Source organism: Falco biarmicus, chromosome 9, assembly GCF_023638135.1.
Source record: "Falco biarmicus isolate bFalBia1 chromosome 9, bFalBia1.pri, whole genome shotgun sequence".
NCBI classification, from domain to species: Eukaryota; Metazoa; Chordata; class Aves; order Falconiformes; family Falconidae; genus Falco; species Falco biarmicus.
The window spans coordinates 46,056,706-46,082,852 of record NC_079296.1 but is presented as its reverse complement, the minus strand read 5'-3'; the positions used below and the strand labels follow the sequence as shown (position 1 = coordinate 46,082,852).

Below are 26,147 nucleotides of genomic sequence, written 5' to 3'. Positions count from 1 at the left end.
TCATCTGGTCTAGGGAACACACCATCCTTATTAGCAAACCCACACTTCCAACAGTGAAGTGGAACACACTCTGAATACTGCTTGTGAGCGAGTCCAAGAAAAAAATAAATCATTCTCCCATCACAGAGCTACCTGCTGCTCAGAGTAGAGCTTTTCTGTAAGTTACTGGTTTTCTTTATTTTGTCACACATTGCTTTTAACGGACCTACCTAGCATGTATTTCACAAGTAAGAAAAATCTGTGCAGAGCAATCAGATGCAATGCTCTCTTGCAACGTTTCTGTAAACTTCTGCTTCTTGCTATGAGGTGGCGAATGCCAGAACTCAAATTACATGCTTATTCAACTTGTAGGAGGTACTTTTCACAGCAATGATATTAGTAGCTTTCCCTGGACTTTAACGCCAAAAGCCTCTCTCCTGTCATATGAGTAGGTGATGCTGAGGAAGAGGTGGGGCAGGGACCAAGTGCATTCCGTGTTGGACTACTCTTCTACTGCTTGTAAAATGCTCCTGTTTATTGAGAAGGAAGGATTTTGCATGCTGAATATTGAAAACCGTGTTTTCGTTCACATAGCTTGTCAAAGAGAGATAGTGACGACCCAGATTTACCAACGTGGTTATAGTGATCCTGGGCTTACTGCGCTGCTAGGTGTCTTGAGTTCCTCATTTTATGGGAGCCTGTGAGGCCCATTCTTTTCTTCTTGGCCTCCTCCTCTAGCAGCAGGACCAGAGGGACAGCCACAGCCCTTGGCGTTGAGGCCCTGCTGGAAGCTGCCCACCTGGGAAGCAAGATCTGGTCTCTGATCACAGAAGCCGCAGCTCACAACCTGGACACTTCATTAGCAGTCCTGCTCCTCACAGTTTCTTGGCATAAGGCAAATTACCGTGGAGAAGAGGGCTATTCACTTAATTAGGAAGGGGCTGTACCTGTAAGTAACTTCAGGAGGACTTGCCTACATGAGAGGAACCAGTACCCACTTCTCACCTAGAGCCCACAGGCCTAGTCACGGCCTGACGGGTGGTGGTGTTGGCAGGTGAGAAAAGCCCCCATCTCACTGCGTTTCATCCCAGTTCACAGCACTGGGGAGCCCTTCGCGCGGTTTTACTGACTTGTGTGCCCTCCCGTGTCCCCCGGTAAGGATTCCTTTTTTAAGAAAAAGATCTTCACACCGATTCTGGCGCCGCAGCAAGCAGTTTGCAGCGGGGCAGGCCCGCAAGCCCCGAGCGGCCGCCGGACAGCCGAGCCCTCCTCAGGGGCCGTCGGCGGGGCAGCCCGCAGGCTGCCTCAGCCCCCGCCGCCCTTGTTTGTTCCCAAAGGGAGCGCAGCCAGCGGGGCTCGCCTCGCCTCGCCTCACCTCGCCGGGCGGGCGGGCCTCGCTGCCGTGTGCGCCGGCAATAGCGCTCCGCCGCAGCCGCCGCCTCGCCCGGAACTCCGAGCGCAGCCGCCGTTTCCCGGGGGCCGGCGGAGGGAAACGGGCCGGGCGGGGCGGGCCCACGCGGAGGCAGCGGCGCGGCGGGACAGGTGAGTGGCGGCGCCGCCGGGGGACCCTCTCCCGGGCCGCAGGGGCCTGCGGGTGGCTTGCCCGGCAGCTCGCCGTCGCGGCGGCTTTGGGACTCCGCTCTGCCCGGGGTTAGAAGTACCGGCCGGGCCGGGGACCCGCGGGCTGCGGGGCGCGGGGCATGGCCTGGGCCTAGCCCTGCGGCCGCCTGGCGAGCGCGAGGAGCGGTGCGGAGCGGTGTGCGGGCCTCGGCGCTTCTCGTGTGCGTCCATGCAGGGAGTGAGCAGCTGCTTTCCCGGAGGTGGCGGGGCGCTGGTTACCGGTGTGCGTGTGCTGACCGCGTTTGCTTCCCCTGTCAGCCGTGCGCGAGCACGAGGAGGCACTTCCCATCGTATCGATTGTAAATAAATTGTTGGAAGAGTAAGATGGAGGAAAAAGAGAAGAAGAAGCATCGTGTGAAGCATAGTGGGCCAAAGGCAGAGAAGAAAAGGAAACGTTATCTCAATGATCTGGGAATAGGAGATGAGGAGAATGCGCGGAAGAGAAACCCCAAAGCCTTTACGGTCCAGTCCGCTGTGCGGATGGCCAGAACTTTCCACAGGTAAGAAATGGGAATTGGCCATAGAGCATACAGGGTTGGCTAGATAGAAGCGTTGGATGAAGTTTCTTTGTTGCGTTGTGTAGAAGTAGACATAGTGTAATTTTCACTGCTGTGCTCACAAAGCTTTCATCGTTTACCAGGTTGTGTTGTATTTTATGCATGTATCAGAAATGTGATGCTTTCTGCATCTGTGTTTTGTGGTACAGCCGTGTTAATCTCAACGGAAACAGATATATGTAGTTCCTTACACTTGGTGGGAGTTTCACATATGTGTTAGCATCTAGGCGCTTGGTGAACCTGTGTCCAAGCTTTTGCAAATACTGAAGACTTTCTGTTGTGGTTTAACTCAAGTCGGCAACTAAGCACCACGCAGCCACTTGCTCACATCCCCTCCCACAGTGGAATGGGGGAGAGAATTGGGAAAATCAAAAGTAAAATTTGTGGGTTGACATAAAGGCAGTTTAATAGGTAAAGCAAAAACTGCATGCGCAAGGAAAGGAAAACAAGGAATTCATTCACTGCTTCCCGTTGCCAGGCAGGGGTTCAGCCATCCCCAGGAAAGCAGGGTTCCATCATGTGTCACTTGGAAGACAAATGCTATTAACTCTGAATATTCCCTGCATCCTTCTTCTTTCCCCAGCTTTATGTAGTGAGCGTGATGTTCTGTGGTATGAAATATCCCTTTGGTTAGTTCGAGTCAGCTGTCCTGGCTCTGCTCCCTCCCAGCTTCTTGTGCACCCGCTTGCTGGCAGAGCATGGAAACCGAAAAATCCTTGATTTAGAGTAAGCACTATTTAGTATCAACTGAAACTGAAGTGTGTTATCGACATTCTCGTACCAAATCCAAAACGCAGCACTGTAGCAGCTACTAAAAGGAAAATTAACTTATCCAAGCTGAAAGCAGAGCACATAAAAAGAATATATATTACTGTTTCTTAAGTTCTTGTATTTATTTATTACAAATTTCTTCTCAGAACTCAGGATTTGAAGACTAAAAAACATCATATTCCTGTGGTCGACCGTACTCCTTTGGAGCCTCCTCCTGTGGTGGTGGTTGTAGTTGGCCCTCCCAAGGTGGGGAAGAGCACCTTAATAAAATGTCTCATTAAGAACTTCACAAGGCAAAAGCTGGTTGAAATCCGGGGTCCTGTTACAATTGTTTCTGGTAAGAACAGGAGAAATGGAAATGCTTATTTTGCACTCCTTATTTGTCTTGCCTTTAGAGCTAGGACATGTTTATGTTCTCTTAATTTTTGGTCATTGTAAAGAAATCATTTGAATGTGTTACCAGGCATGCTTATTAACAGTAGAAGAAAAATGAGATTTAGGCTTTGGGGGGACTTGCCCCTCTAAACTTGTTTTCTGCCCTGCTGGGGATCCTCATTCTGGCTTTTCCTGGTTTCATTCTAACCTCTACACGTTTCCCATTCTTTTGGGAAGTAGTATTTTTTGAAAAGACCAAACAACTCCTTTGAAAACATGTACTCAACCTGATAATTTTAAACAAAAATGTTAAAACTTAGCAGAATTATAAAGATTTGAAAACGGGCACCAGTGCAATGATGCATGTTGGTCTATCTGCATGCTAGACAGGAATTTGAATTCCACATACTCTAGACGAACTTCAGGAATGTGACCTGAAAAGAAAGCAGTGGATGGTTAGTTTGCTTCCTCTGTTTCAGTCTTTGATTCTTAATTCTGTAATTTCAGGTAAAAAACGCAGGCTAACTATTATTGAATGTGGATGTGACATTAACACAATGATTGACCTGGCTAAAGTTGCTGATTTGGTAAGTTAACAATGGCATGTGATTTCTAGTATAGTTTATATTGAAAGTACTACTTCTGACTTGACTGCGCCAATGTCAGATTTCTCTACCTGTTGCTATGGAAGGAAAAACTGTGTTCGGTTTCAGAGAACAGGACTGAGCTTGAAAATAAACCTAATGTTCTGGAGCAACTCCTAGGACTTTCTTTATCCTGGGGGTGGGGGGAATTAAAGTGTGTGTGTATTGTGGTGGGGAGGATGTGGAAGAAGGGAAGTACAACTGTAAACTTTTAATGGAAGATCTTGCAACAAGCCAAGGTAATAGTCACTTTTCATTGAGGTGTTTTGGTCAAACAAAAATGTAAAATTTACATTTTTACAAACAAAATGTAAAATCTGAGAATGGTTTTTAGTCAAGAAGCTTGCAACTAATGTATGAAGCAGAAGTAACATATTAGTTTACTGGCTGGTTTTATGTGATGCACTCTGATGTCTCCATCTTTGAAGATCACTGTGTAGTATTATGATTGATTTCAGCAGAGTGTGGTCACCATTGTAACGTACTCGTAATTTTTGGTTCAGTTATTGCATCAATGGATCTCGGGGACCCAATGCATGATCCATTTGCCTGTTTAGATATATTCTGTGTGGATTTAGAGTTTATTATCTGATCAGGGTTTGGGATCCTTATGTAAATATTAACTATCTAAATACGTGGGTGTGCTAATCCAGATACTGTTCTACTTGTATGCTTTCTACTTGAGGAAGGGAGATGTATTAAAAAATACTAAAATTTTTTGTTAGTAGAAGTGACGGATGTTTGAGGTTCTGCCTGCACATGGTGGTGCTGAGCATCTGCTTGGTTTTATTGTTAGGAGGCTGAGATGACAGAATCGCTTGCAGATCTCTGTTGTCGGTTGCCATGTGTTTTGCTGAGGCCCTAATACGACTTTGCTTGTTTTCTCATGGGACTGTTGGGTGTTGTTTTCCTGTGCCAGTGTGTTTTAGTGATGCGTAACAATAATTGCAATGTGTGAACTAAGTTTGCCTAATTTTAGATTATTAATGCCTTAGAGGCATTAGTGCATCCAAGACACAAAGTATTTTTTTATTAATTTTCTCAGACATTCCTGCAGATGTTGGAAGGTACTCAAGTTTGCTTATTTTAAATTCACCAAGTAAACACCTATTCAGACCTTACTATGATGCTGTATGTTGTTGTATTTGTAGAGCAGCCTTACTCTTCTATAGTTTTTTCAGAGACAAGGAGCAAATCAAACCTATATAAAGGAAATCTGATTGATTGGTAGAAGAGATTTGATTTCCTAAGGCCCGCTAACTTCTACAGCAGCTAAGACCCATACTTTAATTAAAAAGCCAAAGCTGATTTTCAGGTTATGCGAAAATAAAGAACAAAACTTTTTGCCAAGATTTTGGTTCCTAAGAAGCTTACGACTTGAAAGGTGTGGTCTTTGACATCGGCTCCTGTGGTCACTGTGGTATTAGTGTAATGAAATGCTGACTTGTGTTTTCAGGTTCTAATGCTTATTGATGCCAGCTTTGGATTTGAGATGGAGACGTTTGAATTCCTGAACATTTGTCAGGTACATGGCTTTCCCAAAATTATGGGAGTTCTCACCCACCTCGATACATTCAAGAACAACAAACAATTAAGGAAGACTAAAAAGAAGTTAAAGCACAGATTCTGGACTGAAGTGTACCCGGTATGACATAAATATTATTTTTTTCTATATATTTTGCATTGTGGAAGTGAAATTAAAAGTGGGGTGATACTGAAGTGTTTAGTATGTTCTTACATTTCTTAAATAATACACATATATATATTTAGACATATTTTTATACATAATATATTTTTAAAATCATAAATGGGCAATGCTGATGTTGTGTCAGATTGTATAATCTTTCTTTTATTTGCTAAAATACTTGTGTAATTATTCTGTATCCCAGTGTGACAAGCCACTGAACATGAGATACTAGTTAAAAGGTCTGTTATGCAGGAGTGTGTATATATATATATATATATATATATATATATATATAAAAGGAGTAGCTGCTTGCAGCCTGAGAGACAAATTGACCTTTGTACGAGGTTTTCTGGATGTGAGTTTTTTCCCTTAAGATTCAGGGGGCCGTTTTCACATTCAAGTGAACTAGTTAGCTTGATCTTTTGGAACCAGTTGTAATCTACAATTTCCAATTATTTGGAACAAATTTGAGACAAATTTGAATTGCATTACCTTATTTTAGTTTTGTAGGTATTTAATTGATATTTAATGTTTTTATGTCTTTTTAATGTGTTTTAGGGTGCGAAGCTGTTTTATCTGTCTGGGATGGTTCACGGAGAGTATCAGAAGCAGGAAGTTCACAATTTGGGACGTTTCATCTCAGTTATGAAATTCCGACCTCTTACTTGGCAAACGTCTCACCCATATGTTCTTGCAGACAGGTGTGTGCTTTTCTCTCTGTTCTTCAATCTCAGCATAGACAGCACTTTGCTGTTTAAGAAAACTGTGATACTAGAACCAGTCAGCTCTGTGTGAATGGGTATTTAGTGTTACCTAGATGGCTCTGGGGAAATGAAAGCGTACTTACCAGGTTTGTGCCAATAACTTCAGCCATTGAGTTTTCACTTGCATCGGATCATGTAGACAGGCGTTTGGTATATTGTAAATACTTTTGAAACACAGAAAAAAAATACTAAGATAATCCTGCTTGTTGATGATTTTATTTAATTTCTGTGGAAAAGAAACAGCATGCCAGCAATTTAGTAATGTCTGGTGAATTAGTCCTCTTGAGTTCTTGGAAACACCCTTTCTGCTACATCTCCACATACAGCATTTGATTCACAGTCTCTTTGGAACATGGAAGCAGTCTTGATGGTGGCTGTGCCTACCTGAGAAATTACCTCATCTTTCATATTTTATTGCCAGAATGCTTACAGTTAGGACTAAACTCCCACCAAGTGTCCGAGGTGCCTAGAACAAAGCTTTTTCAAAGCTTCACTTCTTTGGAAAAAATTGTCAGAGAAGTAGATAAGCATTATGCGAAGTCCTGCAAAGTACACAGAGAGGGGAAAGTGAGAAAAAAATATTTTTTTGTCTTTCAGTAACATTGTTTTATGTTGCTATAACTGTTACAGTTAGGTTGGTTGGTAGGTCGGTTTTAAGCTGATTTGCAGCCAGAATGTGTGCCTTTCGTCCTGGGCTGTGTGGTTGTTTGGCCTCCCTTGTGCAGTGTAGAAAGGAGCTCTGGAAGGAGTTTCTCCCCACTGCTATGCCTCAAAACAGCCAGTCTGTCCCTCTCCCCTTCCCTGTGGTAGTTTTGGTATTGCTCACTCCTATTATTAGGGAAAATAAAGTGTTGTATGGCTGCAGGGAATGTGACTTTCAGTTGTTTTCCCTCTAATGGCAAAAGTGATTTAAGGAGGGTTGTGTGTGAAAAGTGTATAAAATCTTATGTCCTAGGAAAGCAGTATGTGTTTAGTGAAATGTCAGTAAGTCTTTTGGAAATACATTGTTGAACACGATTATAGGAGTTTTAAAATACAATTTAAAAGTATTTTTGAAAGATCTTTTTTTCCATTAATTTTTTTTCTTAAGATCATTCGATTTTGATTATTAGTCTGCAGAACATGCAGTGGCTGCAAGTGATGCTGCAGTTCCCTTGTTAAATTACATTTTTTCAAAAGTTACTGTTGGAGAACTGCTGGATATTCTAACTTTTTTTTTTAATTAATGTTGAGTAGAATGGAAGAGTTGACAAACCCAGAAGATGTTCGAGTCAATCCTAAATGTGACAGGAAGATATCACTTTATGGGTACTTGAGAGGAGCACACCTAAAAAACAGAAGTCAAATTCATATGCCAGGTAATTTGTCAGATTCTTAAAACTGTTTTTGTGCTGATGTATGAATAACAACATAGCTGTTGCTATTTTTATTGCGGAATGATTTGTGTCTTTAAACTGTATGTTGTAAAATAGATTTTTCACCTTTCTAAATACACGTTATGCTTTTGGAAATTACTTTTCATAATACCTTTTTTTGTAAAAATGATTAATTTATATAGTTTTGCTTTTAATTATGCATTTTTGGTGCAGTGTTAAACACAGTATTGGCAATGTCTGAAGTTTTTCAAAGGTGTTTTGCTTTAAAAGGTGCTTGAAGTGCAAAACATACCTGCCCTAATAGTAGAAAGTAAATTTGGCTTGTGTAAAACTTCTCGTAATCATTGAATATATTTAATATTTTAAGTGAATGATTTAAAAGCTTAAATTCAGAAATATTTTAATAATAGATTTACAGACCTACTTAGAAAAGAGAGTTGCTGGTTTTCTCATTTAAAAGCAAGCAGACAAACCCAGGGCTCTGCAGTATGCCAGTGAACTTATGTATGCTTTTCTAAGTTCAGGGGTAAGGCAGAAGAACTGGATGTTTGATACAGACTTTGCTGTTGATGAATTACTGAATGCTGTGATGGTTTAGATTTTTTCCCTCGTATCTCTTCATGGGGAATTGCACAAATTTCAGAATCAAAACTTCATAAAAACCTTATTGCTTCCCTTGTCTGTTGCCCCAGGTGTAGGAGACTTTACTGTGAGCGATGTGAGTTTCCTACCAGACCCCTGTGCTCTACCTGAACAGCAGAAGAAGCGTTCCTTAAATGAGAAAGAGAAACTAGTCTATGCCCCTCTTTCAGGAGTTGGGGGCATCGTGTATGATAAAGATGCTGTTTATATTGACCTTGGTGGAAGCCACGCTTTAAAAGAAGAGGTAAGAGAATGCTGTTGATAATTCGAGTTCTCTTGCAAAACATAGTTTTTATCCTTAGAATCAAAATGAGTGTTTAAAAGTAAGCTTATTTAAAATAATCAGTCCTTCTGTATCTGTAGTAGGTAATTTTGTTTTCTCTAGTGATTTCAGAGGAGGGGTATTTTATTGTCTCTGTGTAAAATACTGTGCAAAACATTTGAAGGGTTGGTTAATATTATGTACCTAAAGTTAGTTTCATTAACTTTCCAGACATCGATTTAAGATTTATAAAAACTTCTGGTACTGGGATATTATCACGTGTATTTTGCAGGGTAGGGTGACTGTGGAAGGATTTGACTGGTCAGAGGAAGAGGTGGAAAATGTTTGCATACAGATTGAATTCAGTGGTTTCCCCTGTGTTGTGCTAAATGTTAAATACGTTTGGTCTGTGATAATGTATGCTTGCTGGTACTTACTGTAGTGGTTATGTGCTGTGAGGGAGGCCCTCTTGAATTTTCCTTGTGTTAATGTTGTATGCTTTCTTGAAGTGTGAAGACGGGAAGGGGGAGAACTTACTATTGTGAGAAAATGTTTCTTTAAAATGCTTTGGATTTTTTTCTTGTGTATGCATATTTTGTTTTAGGCATATTAATGACTGTAAGCTGCTTATTAGACACTTGTTTATTCACTCTAACTGAAAAGTAAAAAAATCTTGGCTTTCCAGGAGGAAGTGAGACCAAATCATGAACTAGTTCAGAGCCTCATCTCCACACATTCAGCCATTGATGTTAAGATGGCGTCAAGCAAGGTCTCTCTCTTCATGGACTCCAGACCCTTAGGTTCAGAAGACGTAGGACAAGAGTAAGTTTTGAGTGCTGAGCCTTGTTTGAGCATGAATGAATCTTTAATGTCAGGCTTTAATTTAGGAAAAAAATTCAATAGAGCACAGTTAGTAGAATGGATTATTGCCTGATTCTTCCTCTTCTGAAACTACTTCTATGCCACGTGCATTTTGAGGTAGGAATAATGGATATTAGAAGAGTTTTGCTTTGCGGGCAGTATAGTCCTGCCTTCCAGGAGTTCCTTGCTGGTACAGCCCTAGGTAACAGTTCTGTTGTTTTTCACAGTTCTGGAGGATGGCAGGTATAATCTCCAGGAAAATTCATTGTATAACTTGTTTTCATTCCAGGGAAAACAAAGATATTTCTTGGAATTATTTATGGCTATAACATAGGGTGTATTCTTGAGTTAAGCATTGCATACTTAAAAGAATTCCATTGCCTTTGTTATGTTCTCCATAACCTTGCTGTGTTTAAAAAAGGATAAAATGAAAATAATGTTAACATAAAGCTTCATTGTTTCATTAAAATTTTCTTGTGCTTTACCATCTTACCCCATATATGATCTTCGGAAAACCAGGTTTGTGATGCCAAAAGAAGAGAGACAGGTTGATTTGAAGACTGGAAGAGTACGTCGGAAGGCATTATTTGAAGAAGAGGAGAAAGAAAATGATGATGCAGTAAGTGATGAAGAAGACGACCAAGAAGAAGAAGCAGAAGCAATGTCTGAGGATGGAAGTGATGGCGATGATGAAGATGATGCTGAGGAGGAAAGTGATAGAGAGCTATTAGGGGAAGAGATGGCTGTTGGGAGAGCCAAACGTCTGAAAACAGATGTGGCTAAAGAAGAAGCTGTGAATGAACTGCCAGCATTTGCAGACAGTGATGATGATCTTGAGATGAGTTCTGAAGAGGAAGGAGGAAAAACTGGCCCTGAAGAGAGTGAAATGGAAGAAGAATATGATGATGAGGAAGAGGAGGAGCAGCAAAGGACTTACGAAAATGAAAGCTCGGAGAGTGAATTTGAGACTGCAACCAAAAGAGCAGCTGAATCTAAGCAGTATGAAATAAATAGTGAAGATACAGAAATGAGATCACAAATCTCAGATCACAGTCTGAAAAGAAAAGCAGTGCTCACTACAGATTCAGGAAACTGTACAGCAGAAGAAGCATCAGAATCTGAGGTTGAAAACTCTTCTGTCGAGGGTGATGGTGAAGAAGGATCGCGTGATGACTTAGAAGTTGAAGAGTCAAATAGGAAGGGATTTCAGCACACTCAAGCTAAGAAAGCTGGTAGTACTAGACAGACGAAACTTAAAGCTGTAGAAGCTGAGGATGACGATGTAGAGAATCTACTGCGAGGGGAAGAGGAGTATGAAGAAAAAAAAGATTTTTCTGCTGACACGGCAGGTAGACTGTAAATGTTAACATTTTTTACTGCCCCTTTTTAATTGGGTTTATTGTTAAAGGATATTATAATTAGTAAATATTATATAATGTTGCCCCTCAAATATATTTATATATGTAGTTGTTAAGTGGCAAACTTAAGTTGGGAAACCTGGGATTATCTGCTTTTTTATTAAGCCTTTAATTTGCAGTGTGGTATGCAGGTCTCAGGTTTCCTTTCCCTAAAATGGAGGTGATTAAGTTTATAAATGTCATTGATTCTGCATATATTTCTCTTAACTTTAATCTTTGTGGCTGTGTGTGTAAAACAAATGATGATGCTTTTATTAAATTTAGAAAGAATAAAACATTCTTGGAGGAATGTTGCGAAAATGTATTAACTACTCATTGAGCACTGGAGCAGGTTGCCCAGAGAAGTTGTGGAACCTCCAGCCTTGGAGATACCCAAAAGCCATCTGAACGTGGTGTTGGGCAACCTGCTGTAGGTGTGACCGGGCTGGACAGGATGACCTCCAGAAGTCTCTTCCAACCTCAGCCATTCTGCAGGTCTCTGAAGAAGACACGTACCACCATGAAAATGATCAAATCTGTTATTATTGCTAGTTATGTCTTAAACTTTTGTCCTAAAATTAGGACTTGTCAGGAAAAAAAAATCAGTGGTAGGATTTTTTAGCCACAATTTAGTTTTGGTCTATATATGGAGCATGAGAAAAAGAAGCTGGGTTGTGCCTACACTTCTTAAGCCTGTTGTCATGTCCTTATTTAAATTATTTGTGTATAGCTCCTAATTCTTGTTCTCTTTTGGAAGTAGAATGCAAATTTTTTCCCTTTTCAGGTGCACTTAAGTGGAAAGAGGACCTTGCACAGAAGGCAGCTCAGGCCTTTCTAAGACAGCAACGTTCAACCCCCAATCTTCGTAAACTCGTCTATGGAACAGGTACAAATCTGTTTGGAAACTTGTGCTGTCTTCATATATGGTAGCTTTTTAGCTGTTACCAAGTTTGCAAGTCTGCATCTTTGAGCACTGTCTTTTACTGGGAGGTTTCAGAGAGTTAATTGACTTTTTTTCATTGCTGATACTAATTTTCACTAATAATTGTAATAAAAGACTGTTTTTACTTCTCCAATAAAAAGCATTTTGAGCTCATTTTGCAGACTACTTGATTGTTACTCATGTTTTCCGATACAACTATTTTCCCCGAAACATTTAAGGTTCAGTTATTTATAGAACTATCTGGTAGATACTATGCAAATCCATTGTGGTAATTGTGTTTCATAAAGGAATATAATTTATTGGCTGTTCTCCGGAATTTCTGTTTCACAGTGACTGAGAGTGGAATATTCTCTTAGATGTGACTTACTGTTTTGTCTGTAATAAGGGTGTTTGTCAAGGAAAAAGAAAAGCTAGCTGGCTTAAAAGGAAGAGAAAATTTGCTATTTATGTTATTTGTCCTGTTTAATTCACAACTTTTCCAGTAGTTGTCTGAGTGTACAAACCTCATCATGCAGAACCTCTGTAGAACACTATGAGAATTTGGGTTTTGTAAACCTTCCATAGTGCAGGAGCAGGAAGGTTTGCTGACAGATTCTGAAATACAGATTGTTTTGGCATTGTTTCTACAACAAACATCATGTGTTTGTTTATTGGGCAGTTACTATTTTTTTTTTTTCAATTATTCCAGGTATGGAAATAGAACCAGATTTCAGGTTGTTCAAAGAAGTTTGAACTATGTGGAATCTGTGAAATGAATTACGTGTTTCCATGTGGAACCAACTGCACAACTGAAGTTCACGATGATCCCGGTGTATAGTATCTCCCTGATTGCTGCTCTCCTTATTTTGTCCCTGTGAGGGTATTAATTTAACTCTTACACTGGATCAATATACCTTTCTTCAGTCTTTTGTTTTTAACACTGTTTTTAGTTTGCATCTTTCTGCCCCTCCCCCCGCCCCCCCCAAGCTACTGCAGGTATTGTGGAACATAAGGCAGAAGAGAGGTTGTTAATGTAATCCATGTACTTTGGGGGAAATAATCACAGCTTCTGTGTTTCCTTTAGCTGTCGAGGATGAGGACCACGAGAGTGAGGATGGAGGTGATGAACTTGGAGGTTTGTTTCATGTCAGCCGTCCAGACAAAGCATCCAAACAGAAGGCTAATGCTCTTGACTGCTCCAAATTTCTGATAGAAAGGCCACAAGACTGGGATTTAGAAGAGGTAATACCATTGGATAATTGCTGCTGCGTATATTATAGTGGTTATGTCCTGGCTGTTTCTCTTGAAATACTACTGAGTTGTAATTGAAACAGACCTATGGGAGCTACGGCCGGAACGTCCCATCTTCTGCTACTTGCTGTCCTTATAAGTATTTACAAGCAAACGGGCTCCAAGGTCTGTTTTTACAGGAATGGAATGTTAGAGTAGGTCAGTTTAATGCTTGGCTGTCTTGACTGTTTGGTGGATCATAGTGTGCTATTTATTTACTGAAAAGTAAAAAGCAAGGGAACCCCAAGTGAAAATACGATGTAGCGTAGAGACATTTTTAGTGTAAAGACCTTTGGGCAAGAGTTGTATTTGGTTTCACGTCCTGCTTTTGCTGAGGCATTGTGTAGTTGGTAATGATGTCTCGATGTGGAGCTGTGTGTGAGAATATCAGATTATCTCTGAGGTCATATCTCTGATGGAGGAGTGGGGAGCATATTGGAGGATGTTTCTATTGATGACAAGCTGTAACTGTACAAGGCAACGATACTGTTATTTTGCAGGTTATGAGCAGTATTCGAGACTGCTTTGTTACTGGGAAGTGGGAAGATGATAAAGATGCAGCAAAACTGTTGGAGGAAGATGGTATGTGTAAGACTTCTAAAAATGATTATACAGGATTTTTAAGAGAAGTATGACTTTGTAGTTATGTATGTAGAACGTTTTGCTTTAGCAATATACTTGCAAATTTTTTTCAAACTATTGCATAAAGTATTATACAGATGGTAATATAATTAAACATTGCTGTAAATAGCTGTACAAACAGCAGGCAAGTAGCGCATTCTGAAAATAGGCTATATAATTTAAATTAGGAAGTAGTCCTTAGTCAACACTTGGCCATGCCAGCTTTGAGTTACGTATCAGTCAGCTGTTCATCCCCTTCGCATGGTTTCTTTTGGATAGTCTTGGTAGAAATAAACAGAAATTCTTCTTTAGTGGGAAGACAAAGTGGTCGTTCAGATCTGACTGAAAAGTGAGATCTGTCCTCAGATGTTGTGGAGGTGGTGGTTTGTGTGGTGTGTTTTGGTTTGTTTTTTTTTTTCCTTAATTGTGAAATATTTAGAAAATACTAATAAGATGTCTGTGTCTTATATGCAAAATGATTTTGGTTTGACAGGCTTCTATAAGCATTTGTTTTGAACTTAAACTTTTTATTAATTTTTAAAAAATTAAAATATAGCAGGTAATTTCAAAGATAGCTCATTTGCTCTGCTGGTGTCATTAGAGTGCTGACTGGTGTGCTGCATGATCCTTTGGAATTATCTGGACTTTATTTACATTTTAAAAATCAGAACATTGAAGTGATTGAAAGGAAAAGGAGAAGCCACTGATGTTCAGCTGAGAATTTTCACCTGAAACTGTAGAGAGGGCAGAACAGACTTACAAAACTGTTGATGGGAAGAGAAAATATTTGGGCTGAAACTAACCTAAAAGCAGTACAGAGAAATACACAATACTGAAAATAAGAGAAATTGTATGGAACAATATAACAGAATGGTTAATTGTCAGGTCTCTTGGGTGCTTATTGTTGCAGAAGAACTTTATGGAGATTTTGAAGATCTTGAAACCGGTGTTGTGCACAAAGGAAAGCATGCCGCTGAAGGAGATGAGGTCTGACCTGTGTTTTTATGCTCTTTAGCAACATACATGTATATGAGTTTCTGATTAAGAGATAGGTGTCCTGTGTAATAAGTTTAGTTTTCACAAATCAATAGGAAAGAAATCAATGGGTATGAGGAGGAAAAGGTATATGTATTATGGACTTTGGAACATATAAATGTCTGGAATGGCATGTTTTTAGTCTCAAACTACATTGTTGCTTAAAGTTAATTATGTGGGAGAAGTCACCTCACTTATTTAACAGTAGGTGTCAGGCTTAATCAAGAGGTGGAGCTATGAGAGAAGTATTTTAAAACCAAATGTGATCGTAACTGTTTGTACTGTGTCATTTTATCTGATGCAGAAGATTACAGCGCTCTGTTTAAACACAACAAATTGTGGAAACTGACAGTTTCCTAGTTGTTTCTCATATCTGCATAAAAGAAGCTGGTGGAAGCAATTTTATGCTATGGCTTGGATAGCTTCCAAGAACAGAACTGTAGTTGTCTGTGACTACAGATAGAAAAATCATTTTTTTTTTTTCAGACTGAGCAACTTGATGGCTTTACCCTCAATTTTATAATGAAATGCAATGGCATCATTTTGGCAGTTTTCAAATGGGTCGTGAACAAACTTCCTCCTTTCTGGCCTTTAGAGTGCTGCCTTCCAGCATGCTACTACTCAGTGCAATCAACAATTCCTTTTTTTATTCTTTTATTATGTGGGCTTCTTTTAGCTGCAGAATAACAGACAGGGCAGTGCTAGGTCTGCTCCCTGTCATTAAAGTAAGTATTAAGTCAGGAGGTTTTCTCAGTGAAAAGGGATATGATTAGATCATTAAATGTTTTGGTCACTGCTGAAGTTACATCTTCTTGTTTGAATGACTTCAGTTTTAGACAGAAGTTATCATCTTTGAAGGGTCTAATAGTTTGCATTATGACAAAATGTTACTTGATTATATATCTTTAACTGTTAATCAGAATGGGTGGTTTTCTGTGAACTGTTTTATGTGTTTGATAACTTGCTGTTGATTAGTCTGGAAGTGAAGAAGAGGAGGAAGATGGAAAAACGTCCAAACCAGAACCTGAGGAGGAGGAAAAGAAAAAGGAGCGCATGGACAAGAAACGGAAACTGAAAGAAATGTTTGATGCAGAGTATGATGAAGGGGATGCCACATACTTTGATGATCTTAAAGAAGAAATGCATAAACAAGCACAGGTACAAACTGTTAACCGGGCGGTTTATCTGGCTGTACATCTTCAGAAACACCCCGCAGTGTTTGCCAAAGGTTTTTTTCCTGGAAACACGCATGACATTTAGGAGCTACTTCAGAAAGTACATGCAAAGAAATACAGGCTTGTAGTTTTTTTTTATGGTTTAACTCTTTGATTCCATTAGCTGGAAAGACAAACAGTCCAAACAACTGAAAGCTTGATTTTAATTAAGTAGTTAAACTATATTCTAAATCACTGGATAAGTCATAACTTCATCTGCTTAAAATTTTTAACAGTTATTCATTTGTCCCTTAGTGGTGGAACTAGCGTGAGAGATCTCAAAAAAACCCATGAGAGAAGGTACCCCTCAGGAGGAGGAGGTGGGATGGGTGGTGGGGAAAGGCATCCTTTTATGTGTAGGAAGGTCAAAATCTTTCTCATGATAATTTGCGTCCAATATTTTCCTGATGTTATTTTTAGTGTGATTTTTGCTATGTTATTAATGGATAAGTAAGTTCTATGTGGCAGTCTTTTTCATCAAACTGTCAGGTTATTTTGAGGAAAAAATAATCGATGACCATTGCTTCAGGGTAACTGTATCCAGAATTGGAGGTGTTGGTTTTGTTTCCAGGCCTCAGTTTTTTAGATGAAATCTTGTAAGCTTGAAAGCAGCTGCTTTCTTTAGATGACTTGGAAGAACGTTGCCTTATATTGCTCATAACTTTGCCTTCTCTTCTGAAAAAATCTTGTCCTAAATAGTTATTAAATTAATCATTACCCTCTTGCATTAGCCTCTGTCTTAAGTGATCATATGAACTCTGGTATACTGATGTGCTTGCTAAGAGAGCTTAAAGTGTAAAGAAGGACATTCCAGTAAAATAATAGAAGATAATTCAGAACAGTTTCACTTAAGGCCTGTTGCAGAAATACGTATCAGCAGTGATTCTACTGCAGGATGGAAGGGCAAGGATCTCAAAGTGGGGATGTGTAAAAGCTTCTGGAAAAAAAACCCCAAACAAACTTGGATGAGAAGATTTGTGCCATATCTCAATCTGAATCAAAATTTTTTTGAGAAGAAAAATTAATAATGAATTTGCTTAAATGTGGCATCTTATAGGTAGCTGAATGTCAGGAGCTAGAACAGGAGGGTGATACTTCTGTTATTCACAACGCTATCTTATTGAATATTTACACAATATCTACATTCATATGGTACAGAAGAGCTTTGAAAAGACCCTTTTGATGGTCTGCAGTGTGAGGATGCACAGAAGTGTTTTTAGGCTGCTGAGTAAGATAGGAGCCCAGCCTCCTCATAAAGTGACACCTTAAAGATCAGGACGTTCACTTTAAAAGTTACTCAGGCTTCTAAATCAAAAATGTGCTTTTGACAGTTATATCTTTAAAATCCAAAGTCACCATTATGAAAGATACATCAGAAGTCACTCAGTCATTTGCTTCTCTTGGGTACTGTCTTTCAAGCAGACTAACAGGCCCACTTGGGATTTCAAATTGGAAGGAATTCATGGTGGCAGAGATCTTGTTCAGAATAAAAAGTCACAAAACCTATCAGATATTTCCCAGAAGATTTATATAAATGTTAGCATGTTTTAAATAGAACTGGCACCTCATGAACAAGTTGTTAATACTTCAGTTTTGTAAAACATGTGGTGACTTTCTCTTTGTCACGTAGCTTAATCGAGCGGAATTTGAAGATCAAGATGATGAGACCAGAGTGCAGTATGAGGGCTACCGGCCTGGGATGTATGTTCGAATAGAGATTGAGAATGTCCCATGTGAATTTGTCCTGAATTTTGACCCTCATTATCCTGTTATTCTGGGTGGTTTAGGCAACAGTGAAGGAAACGTCGGCTATGTACAGGTAGGTAGCCAAAGCTGCGAGTGCACTTTGTCGGGACAGGTATGCTTTCTGGAGTTGATAGTTTCTGGAGTTACTATTTATTTTCTGTTTATCAAAGCTACAGTAAGCACAGAGAGATACCTTCATCTTTGCCTCTTGAATAGGGGATTGGCTTTTGACACAATTAACTCTATGGTAGCAGACACTGGATTTTTACAGGCTTAACGGGAGAAATGGAAGAAGTTACTGTTTAATGTTCATCTGCAGAGATGTCTCGGGACTAAGGTCTGATACTGTGATTGCTAAATTGCAAATGTAAATTGTACTGTGGGGTTCGTGGTCTATGAACAAGTGGCTATTGAAAAGTTACTAGCATCTATGTGTGTATATATATATATTTTAGATATAATAGCTTGTATGCATGCAAGCATGACTCTAAAGTGAGCAAAATACTGATTAGCTTTGTCTTTCCAGTCAACCTAGTGTTAATGAGAATATTTGAAGACAGAAGGCTTACTGAATAAAAAATTCTGGTGTAGATGGAAGTTGCTTTCAATCATTCCTGAAAATTAAAGCTTGAATTTCACAATTAATGCTGTTATGCTGTAATAGCATTGTTCATCTTTTCTTCTAATTAGTTGCGCCTGAAGAAGCACCGATGGTATAAGAAGATACTTAAGACACGTGATCCTTTAATCCTCTCATTAGGGTGGAGGCGATTTCAGACTATCCCGATGTTCTACATTGAAGATCATAATGGGCGTCATAGGCTTCTAAAGTACACACCACAACATATGCATTGTGGAGCAGCTTTTTGGGGTGAGAATGTTCTAGAGTTACTATCCTGTATCACTTAATTGTTACAAAATTCTCAAGTTTTACAGGATGTATCAAGAAATTCAGCCAGTAGCTTTTGGAATTAGAAGACCTTGAAAAGTTGTGTTCACTGTGGAATATAAAATAACACCAAATAGTATGGGAAGATAGGCAGTTGCCTATTATTTGTGAATTCTTTGAATGAATTTTATGAAGTATTTGTCTTTTTAACAAATTTTGAGCATTTTGTTAGACTGTATTGTATCAAAGAAGAACCTGATTTGTTGGCTTGGTGCAGAGAGACACTTGGACACATGGTGGGCCCAGCCATGCAAATGCTTCCGTATGTGAATAATTTCTTGTTAACCATTCCTTTAACTGTCACGGGGCTATATACATGAGTAATGACTTGAATGCTGTAAACTTTTTTTTATATTCACTGAGAATATTTGGCAGGTATTTCAAAGTGTTCTGACTTTTAAGTAGAGGCTAGATTTTGTGTAGTAAAGCTTTTCGTAAATGTTTTGTTTCCTTATAGGGCCCATCACTCCTCAGGGGACAGGATTTTTGGCAGTTCAGTCTGTCAGTGGTGCAACGGTAGGTTTGTTATCACAAAATGTTGATTACTGCTTTCCATGGGTCTTTGGATGAAATGTATAGATTTAGGGAAGAAGGTTTACATACGATAAAGTGTTGATGTTGTAGGAACTGAGAAGGTAGGTGGGCTCAAATTTTTGAAAGGTGTATTATGATTAGATGGGAAACTGGATGGAGGCTTTGTGGTTTTGTTTCCTTTTTTTTTAATCAATTTAACAATTTTAAAATATAACGATATTTAACAAAAATAAAATCTGCAACACTGAAAATGACAAATACTACTTTGTGGTTTTCTGTGAAAGGATCTATACCTACTTGGTTTTCAGGTACTAAGTATTTAGATAACTTTTTGAACCTTCTTACAGGATGAGATACTGATGTTCCTGTTATAGTTTGCTCTCGGTGTGACTTTTCCATGTCTTGTTAGGATGTTTATGAGTATCTGAATTAATTTAAATAATGTTAAAGCAGTATTTATCAACTATGGCCTTTGCATACGTATTACCAAAAGGTAGATTTATGTTTATATGTAACAAAAGCCTTGCATGACATTGTAATGAGCCACAACGGTAATTGGAGTGGTGATGATTATCTCCTTCCTAAAATACCCTTCAAGTCCTTTTACCCAGTCATCTTGTTACATGTATTAAAAAGCTATTTTTGTCATGTGTCCCTAGCATAATATAGTGACTTACAGCAGTGCACAAAGCACTTCTCCTTTGAGACTTCCTGTCTGAGTAAGATTCTGTTTCCTAAAGAGAACACAGCGGAGGTAGATAACAAGGGCTCTTAGATTGCTTCCAAGGTAATTAGAATGGCAGTTTTGAAAATCTCGTTAGTGAATGGTAGGAATGTTATGTCAGCGGCAAGTCAACTAGTCTGTACAAAGTCAATTTGCATTTTGTCAGCTGCTGTACCCCTGTAAAGGTTATAAATTCTGAACTCCACCTGTAAAAAGCAGTGAAATTGTATCATTGAAATGGTTTCTTTGCTATGTGGCAAATATACATTCAGCAATGTCTTTCATTTCTGTATGTTTCAGCCTGATTTCCGGATTGCTGCGACAGGAGTTGTGCTCGATTTAGATAAATCTATAACTATTGTAAAGAAATTAAAGCTAACTGGTTTTCCATTCAAAATTTTTAAGAACACTTGTTTTATTAAGGTAGGTATGTGTACTGTAAAACCACATGTACCGGTGTTAGGAAGGAATGCAACCTGGGACTACATCTGTCTTGCCTGAGGCAGAAGATCCCTGTAATTGTTGCATACTGTTCTGGATCTCAGTAGCTGCTTGGGGTTTTTTTGAGCTCGCTTCATTGTCCTTTCTAAAGGTGCTAATCATTAGCCAATGAATATGAATTATTTTTAATGAGACAAAAATTCTGGAACAGTCTTCTGGCTCACATTCAATGTGGTTTCCCCCTGCCCATCCTTACTCAAACCCACTGATTAGCTTCCCACAGTGGCAGACACCTCTGGAGAATGTGAACCTGTCTCTGGTGTCATTCAGGCAGTTTGAGCCCACTGAATTTCAGCTCTGGGATGACTTTTAGCAGTGATTAGGACAATTACAAAAGTGTTTGGGGCAGGAAGCATTGCAGAAGTGAATTTTCACTGACGTTCCAGCTGTCCCTAGTTGTACTTTCCGGCTCAGGAAGAGGTCAGGTTTATTCTGCTTTTGGGGCAGTAAGCAATGAAGCACTGATCCCAACAGTGAAGCACTTAAGTATTCAGACTAAGCATACACAGAATTTTTCCTGACTTACTTGTGATGTATGAAAGAAGCACAAACCTTGGAGAGCTGTATTGCATTAGAGCCTCACAGCTAGCAACTTAAGGCAGCTGAGTTGCTTTTAAGGTGTGCTGTGTTCCAGCATGTGACTTTAAGAGAATCTGCCTAGTTCTCTTCTAAATATGTTATGTTTTAGAAATTTTAGTTATATTTAATGCTAAGAAGCCTGGCTTGTAGTATGTGATTCTAAGTAAGTTATCTTAAAGTTGGCGTGGTAGGTTTGTGGTGTGGTCCACACTTAGCATTTAAAGGCAAGGTTATGTTCTTCCTATTTCTTTGTAAGATATACTTGTGGGAATTACTTATGTTTTTGTGGCCTACCTGGGTCACAGAGAGAGACTTAGCATCTTGAATAATGGTAGGTAATTCACACTTTCAGGGAATGTTTAACTCTCAGTTGGAAGTGGCTAAATTTGAAGGTGCAGCAATTCGTACTGTGAGTGGTATCCGGGGACAGATCAAAAAGGCCCTTCGAACTCCAGTAGGAGCTTTCAGAGCAACATTTGAAGACAAGTTGCTGATGAGTGGTAAGTTGCACTTTCTGTGTAAGTTATCGCACAACTTTCATCCCGCTTCACAGGTTGAAAAGCCGTGTGTCAGAATCTCTGGAATCTGATAATTGAGATGTAAATTCAAAGAGCATGAAATACCTGGTGAGATGCAGAGTGAAATTTAAAAAAATAAAGTATATTTTATATTGGGTTTCTTTCAGTTATACTCGGAAGTCGTATTGTATGCAGATGAAAAGGTTTGTCTTGGAGACCTGTTTCTCGGAGTGTTTTGAAGTGTTTTACACAGCAAGGTGTGCTTTTCTCCTTGAACATGAAGATGAATTGTATTTAGTGGTACAAGTGCTAGAAAGACTTTTTTTCTGAGACCTCCAAAGAGTGGCATTGTAACTCTAGTTCACTGTGTTCCCTAACCTTTTGGGGAAATTATGCAGGGGATGGGGGTATGTGAGCTTGTATATTTGCTGAGTGTCACTGTGATGTTGAGAAAACGAGTTCATGCTTATTTGGGGTTATATGGCCTCTGTTTTCCTAAACCCATTGAAATTACAGCTAGTGCAAAATAAAAGCAAGCAAATTCTTTTATTAAAGTAGTCAGAGGAAAAGTAAATTAATTTTTTTAGTAATAGTGGAGGCACAGGTACATATATGAACGCCATTGCTAGTTCTTCAATTGAATATGAGTAATGAATAGGGTGCTGTTCAGCTGGCTGCTCCTCAGGAACATGTACTGTTTATGACTTTATGGGGTTTTGCAGAATCCAAGTGTACAAATAGTTATGTTGCTTTTGCCTCATGTTGAAGAGATTTTATATGTATACCAAACACAGTATTAGCACGTGGTCTAGATATTAGTTACCTATTATATTCAGGCAATCTTTGCATAGACTGTGGATGTGATGAACTGTTGTTATAGAGCCAAATAACATTTCCTTTTCTTTCAGATATTGTCTTTGTGAGGACTTGGTATCCTGTTTCCATCCCGACATTCTATAACCCTGTAACATCCTTGCTGAAGCCAGTGGGTGAGAAAGACAGTTGGAGTGGAATGAAGACAACAGGCCAGCTGAGGCATGAGCGAGGCATTAAACTGAAACAAAACAAAGATTCTCTGTATAAGGTATATTGGACACATCCTCTCCCCCCAGCCCCCTTTTTATTTAACCAGTGATCACAGTCAGATTTGTACTCTGCCTCAGACCGGTGCAAACCGAGAAAAGCAATGCACGTGGCAGAAGTTTTCTCCAGAAGCTTGCTGAGACTTTTGCTGTAGGAAAATTGGGGTGAACTTACCATTCACAGTTGGATGTCAGGGGTGGTGGTGGTGGGTGTTTGCTTTTTTTCTTGATTTGTGGTGGTTTAGGTTTTTTTCCCCTGAAAGATGGAAAACAAAATAAAAGCTTTTAAGATCATGAATCTTATATATGTTCTATATCATTCTTTTAGCCTATTGTGAGGGAGAAGAGGCATTTCAATAAGCTCCACATTCCTAAAGCACTGCAGAAGGCTCTGCCTTTTAAGAACAAGCCTAAGAATCTTGAGAAGAAAGGCAAGACTCCAAAAGACCAGTGGAGACCAGCTGTTATCAGGGAGCCTCATGAAAAGAAGGTAATTATCACTTACTCTGAAACAAGGACTCCTGAAGGGTAAATGTTGCTTGGACCATTTCTAACTATTTTTTTAGCACTTGAATCTACTGCTAGTGTTGAAGACATACATGCTCCTAGTGAAAAATCCTCACCTGCAGTTTGTTTTGTTCCTGTTTGGCATGCAGTATGTATCTGGAACTGTCACTGAGTGTACAGTGTGTATTTTTTAAACTAGTAGGTCACCTGAAGACTAAATACGACTTTTGTCCTTGTCACAGCACTTGCAAGGTATTTCAGTTGGATGTAGTACTTTTATGTTATGGGCAACTTAAATTGGCAGCTGTGGTCTCTTATTGGACTTGTCATTGCTATGCATTATTAATAGAGACAGGACTTGAAGCAAATACTTGGCTTCAAAAATTGAGAATTATGTGTGTTTGCAAAGGCAGGAAGTTCCAAACTGCAGTATAAGTGTTCTATAGTAGCAAGTAGGCATAGCCTTTTAAATAGTATCTAGCCAAAATCGGGTTTTGCAAAAATGAAACCTTTGATTAACTTCCTAACAAGACAAATAATTAAACCATTTTAGAAATTGGGTGGCAGGTGCAGAAATAATTAGGAACTTGCTTTGAATCTCTGATTCTCTCTGCTGGGGTTAAACTGTTTCTTGCTCACCAAAACTGAACTGTTTGTGTACTGATGCTCTATTTTCTGTTTTAGATATCAGCCTTACTCAATGCTTTAAGTACAGTGAATAATTATAAGATCAGGAAAGCCAAAGTGAAACGTCGGGAACAACTTAAAGAATATCTCAAAGTTAAGCAGAAGGAGGATGAACAGAAATTCCAGAGGCAAAAGGAGGCTAAGAAAAAAATCTATCGCATACTGGGACAGAGGGAAAAAAAGAGGCAGAAGTCAAGCTTGAAAGGATCTAGCAAGGCAGAGAAAAGTATGTAAAACTTCATCAGATTTCCAGACAAATGATGAAATAGGGTAGCTGTGCAATTTTCTTTTTAAGAAACAAAAAGGCCTTGGACTGCACTAGATATGCTTTCAAGAGAAGGAAAAAAAAATGCAAATATGACCTTATTCACACTCTTGAATACATTTGGCAATGTATATACATAAGAAGTATGGATTTTGGTTTTTCTACATGGTATTCTGGAGGACTTTGTATTTCAGTATATTTCTATCCATACTGCACATTCTGTCTAGCCAATAAAGTATTTTAATGTCAATTACAGAATATTTTTTGTGTTTTGTCTTAGTACTAGTGGACTGCTTTGGGGAAAGAACTCTGGATGTCTCCAAATGTGTTCCTGTGTTGGCAGTACTTTGAGCCGTTGCCTAATTTTTGCCCTTGGCAGATCTTCCATTAAAAGACGTGAAGATCAGCTGTTACTGGGCAGAAGTTTTGGATTCTCTAGCTTTGATGTGCTGGCAGATGGCACCAGAGTAGCTCGCTCCTGTGCTTAGATCATTTGGTCCTGGAGGAAAGTATCTCAGTTTATTCCACTTCTCACTAGACATCAAGCAGATCTTCAAATAATGTTCCGTCCAGATCTTCTGTTACTTAACCAGTTTTGGCACACTGAGGCTGTCAGTAGATCCCTCAGTCACTGCAGCTTTCCAGGCAGGCAGTATTAGACCTTTCCCAAATGTGTTTAACTACTTGGTGATTCTGTGTGAGGTAAGTGCAGACAGAATAACTTGCTTCTTTGGGAACACTTTCCTACATCCAGCCAGTTTGTTTTGGTGGTACAGTGTCAGACTTTCTTAAGATGAATGGAGCAGAGTGGCAGTAGATGGTTGCAATTCTGTTAAATTAACTGAGAGTTGAAGTCTTTCTCGCATGGCAAGAGGCTTTGAACAATCATTCTCTTGGAAAAGCAGAGCAATTTATTTTTTTATGCCATATGTGGTATCAAATAGTTACTGTGATACATGTATTTTTAATGCTTCATCCTCAAACAGGCAGTGGGTCAGATAACATCGGTAATTTCTTGGTCTCCTTCCTACTCTTCTTCATCAATCCAAAATTCATTATTATTTCTATTACGCTGTAATAGTATGTGCTGTTTCAGATGGGAGATCCTGTGTGGGATCAGGCTGCCTCACACACAAGCTTTCTGCTGAATAATTTTTTTCTGAACGTTTAGCATTTCAGGTTTTTCTTAATCTTACAACGTTCGGTGTACTGGTGCTGAAATTCTAGTGCACCCATCTTTGCCTGTGTGATGTTAGGCTGAAGCCTGACTCAAACTAATTTGTTGGTAATTTTTTACACACACACGCACCCTGTGAGATTCAGCTGAGGTCATGTAACTATGAAAACATGGTTTATGCTTAAATAATTGAAGATTCTCTACTGAATAGACAACCACTGCCTTCAGAGTTTTTCAACAAAGCTGTTGGCTTTTTCTGTCCCAGAGTGGCATGGGGTGGTCCACCACGGCTTTGTTCTGCAGGGTTGTTTCTCCTTTTGTCATACCTAGCAAGGCGAGGTCTAAACTAAACCATCACAGAAGTCTTTCCCATCAATCCCATTTTTATGCTGTTGTGAGCAAACTTCCATCTTATGTGCTGTTTGTATCTTCCATGTGTACATGTGTGACAAGTAGCTGGAGTTCTTTTGGGCGCCTGAGAAGTTATCACTGCAACACTTAAGGTTTCACATCTGCTATTTATATGTAATAAAAAATAACTTTATTCTGGTTTGTTCATGAGAGCTCTGCCAAAGACAAAAATGTGGAAGCGGTGGACTTCAGTCTTGTTTTCGTTGTGGAGAGAACCATGTGGAGAGCCAAATGAACGTGAAGATGTACCACTTGTGAAGACTATGCAGGATACTTGTTCTGGATTACATACGGTTGTTTTTGGTTTGTTCTGTTTTGGGTTTTTTGACTCTTCAGGTGGCCCTTTTCAAAGGGAGAGAATTTGCAAAGCCTCTGCCTTTCTTGTAGCAGGGCTCACAAAACACTAGCTCCTATCTTCAACGCACTGCATATGAAACTTTTTATTTAAAA

General features: G+C 39.3%; 1 protein-coding gene across 1 annotated transcript; it reads left to right on the top strand.

Annotated features, from left to right (window-relative positions):
* The first annotated feature begins 1,466 nt into the window (after window positions 1-1,466).
* BMS1 (BMS1 ribosome biogenesis factor) lies at window positions 1,467-24,359 on the top strand. Its single transcript, XM_056352088.1, has 23 exons — window positions 1,467-1,521; window positions 1,858-2,099; window positions 3,074-3,264; window positions 3,810-3,889; window positions 5,403-5,591; window positions 6,192-6,334; window positions 7,634-7,755; window positions 8,466-8,659; window positions 9,363-9,499; window positions 10,058-10,887; window positions 11,720-11,821; window positions 12,942-13,099; window positions 13,648-13,729; window positions 14,679-14,755; window positions 15,779-15,961; window positions 17,648-17,836; window positions 18,454-18,634; window positions 19,170-19,228; window positions 20,271-20,393; window positions 21,403-21,550; window positions 22,477-22,652; window positions 22,979-23,140; window positions 23,842-24,359. The coding sequence occupies exons 2-23, from the start codon at window positions 1,924-1,926 to the stop codon at window positions 24,076-24,078; spliced, it is 3,939 nt and encodes a 1,312-aa protein (XP_056208063.1). The 5' UTR covers window positions 1,467-1,521; window positions 1,858-1,923; the 3' UTR covers window positions 24,079-24,359.
* The last annotated feature ends 1,788 nt before the right edge of the window (window positions 24,360-26,147 follow it).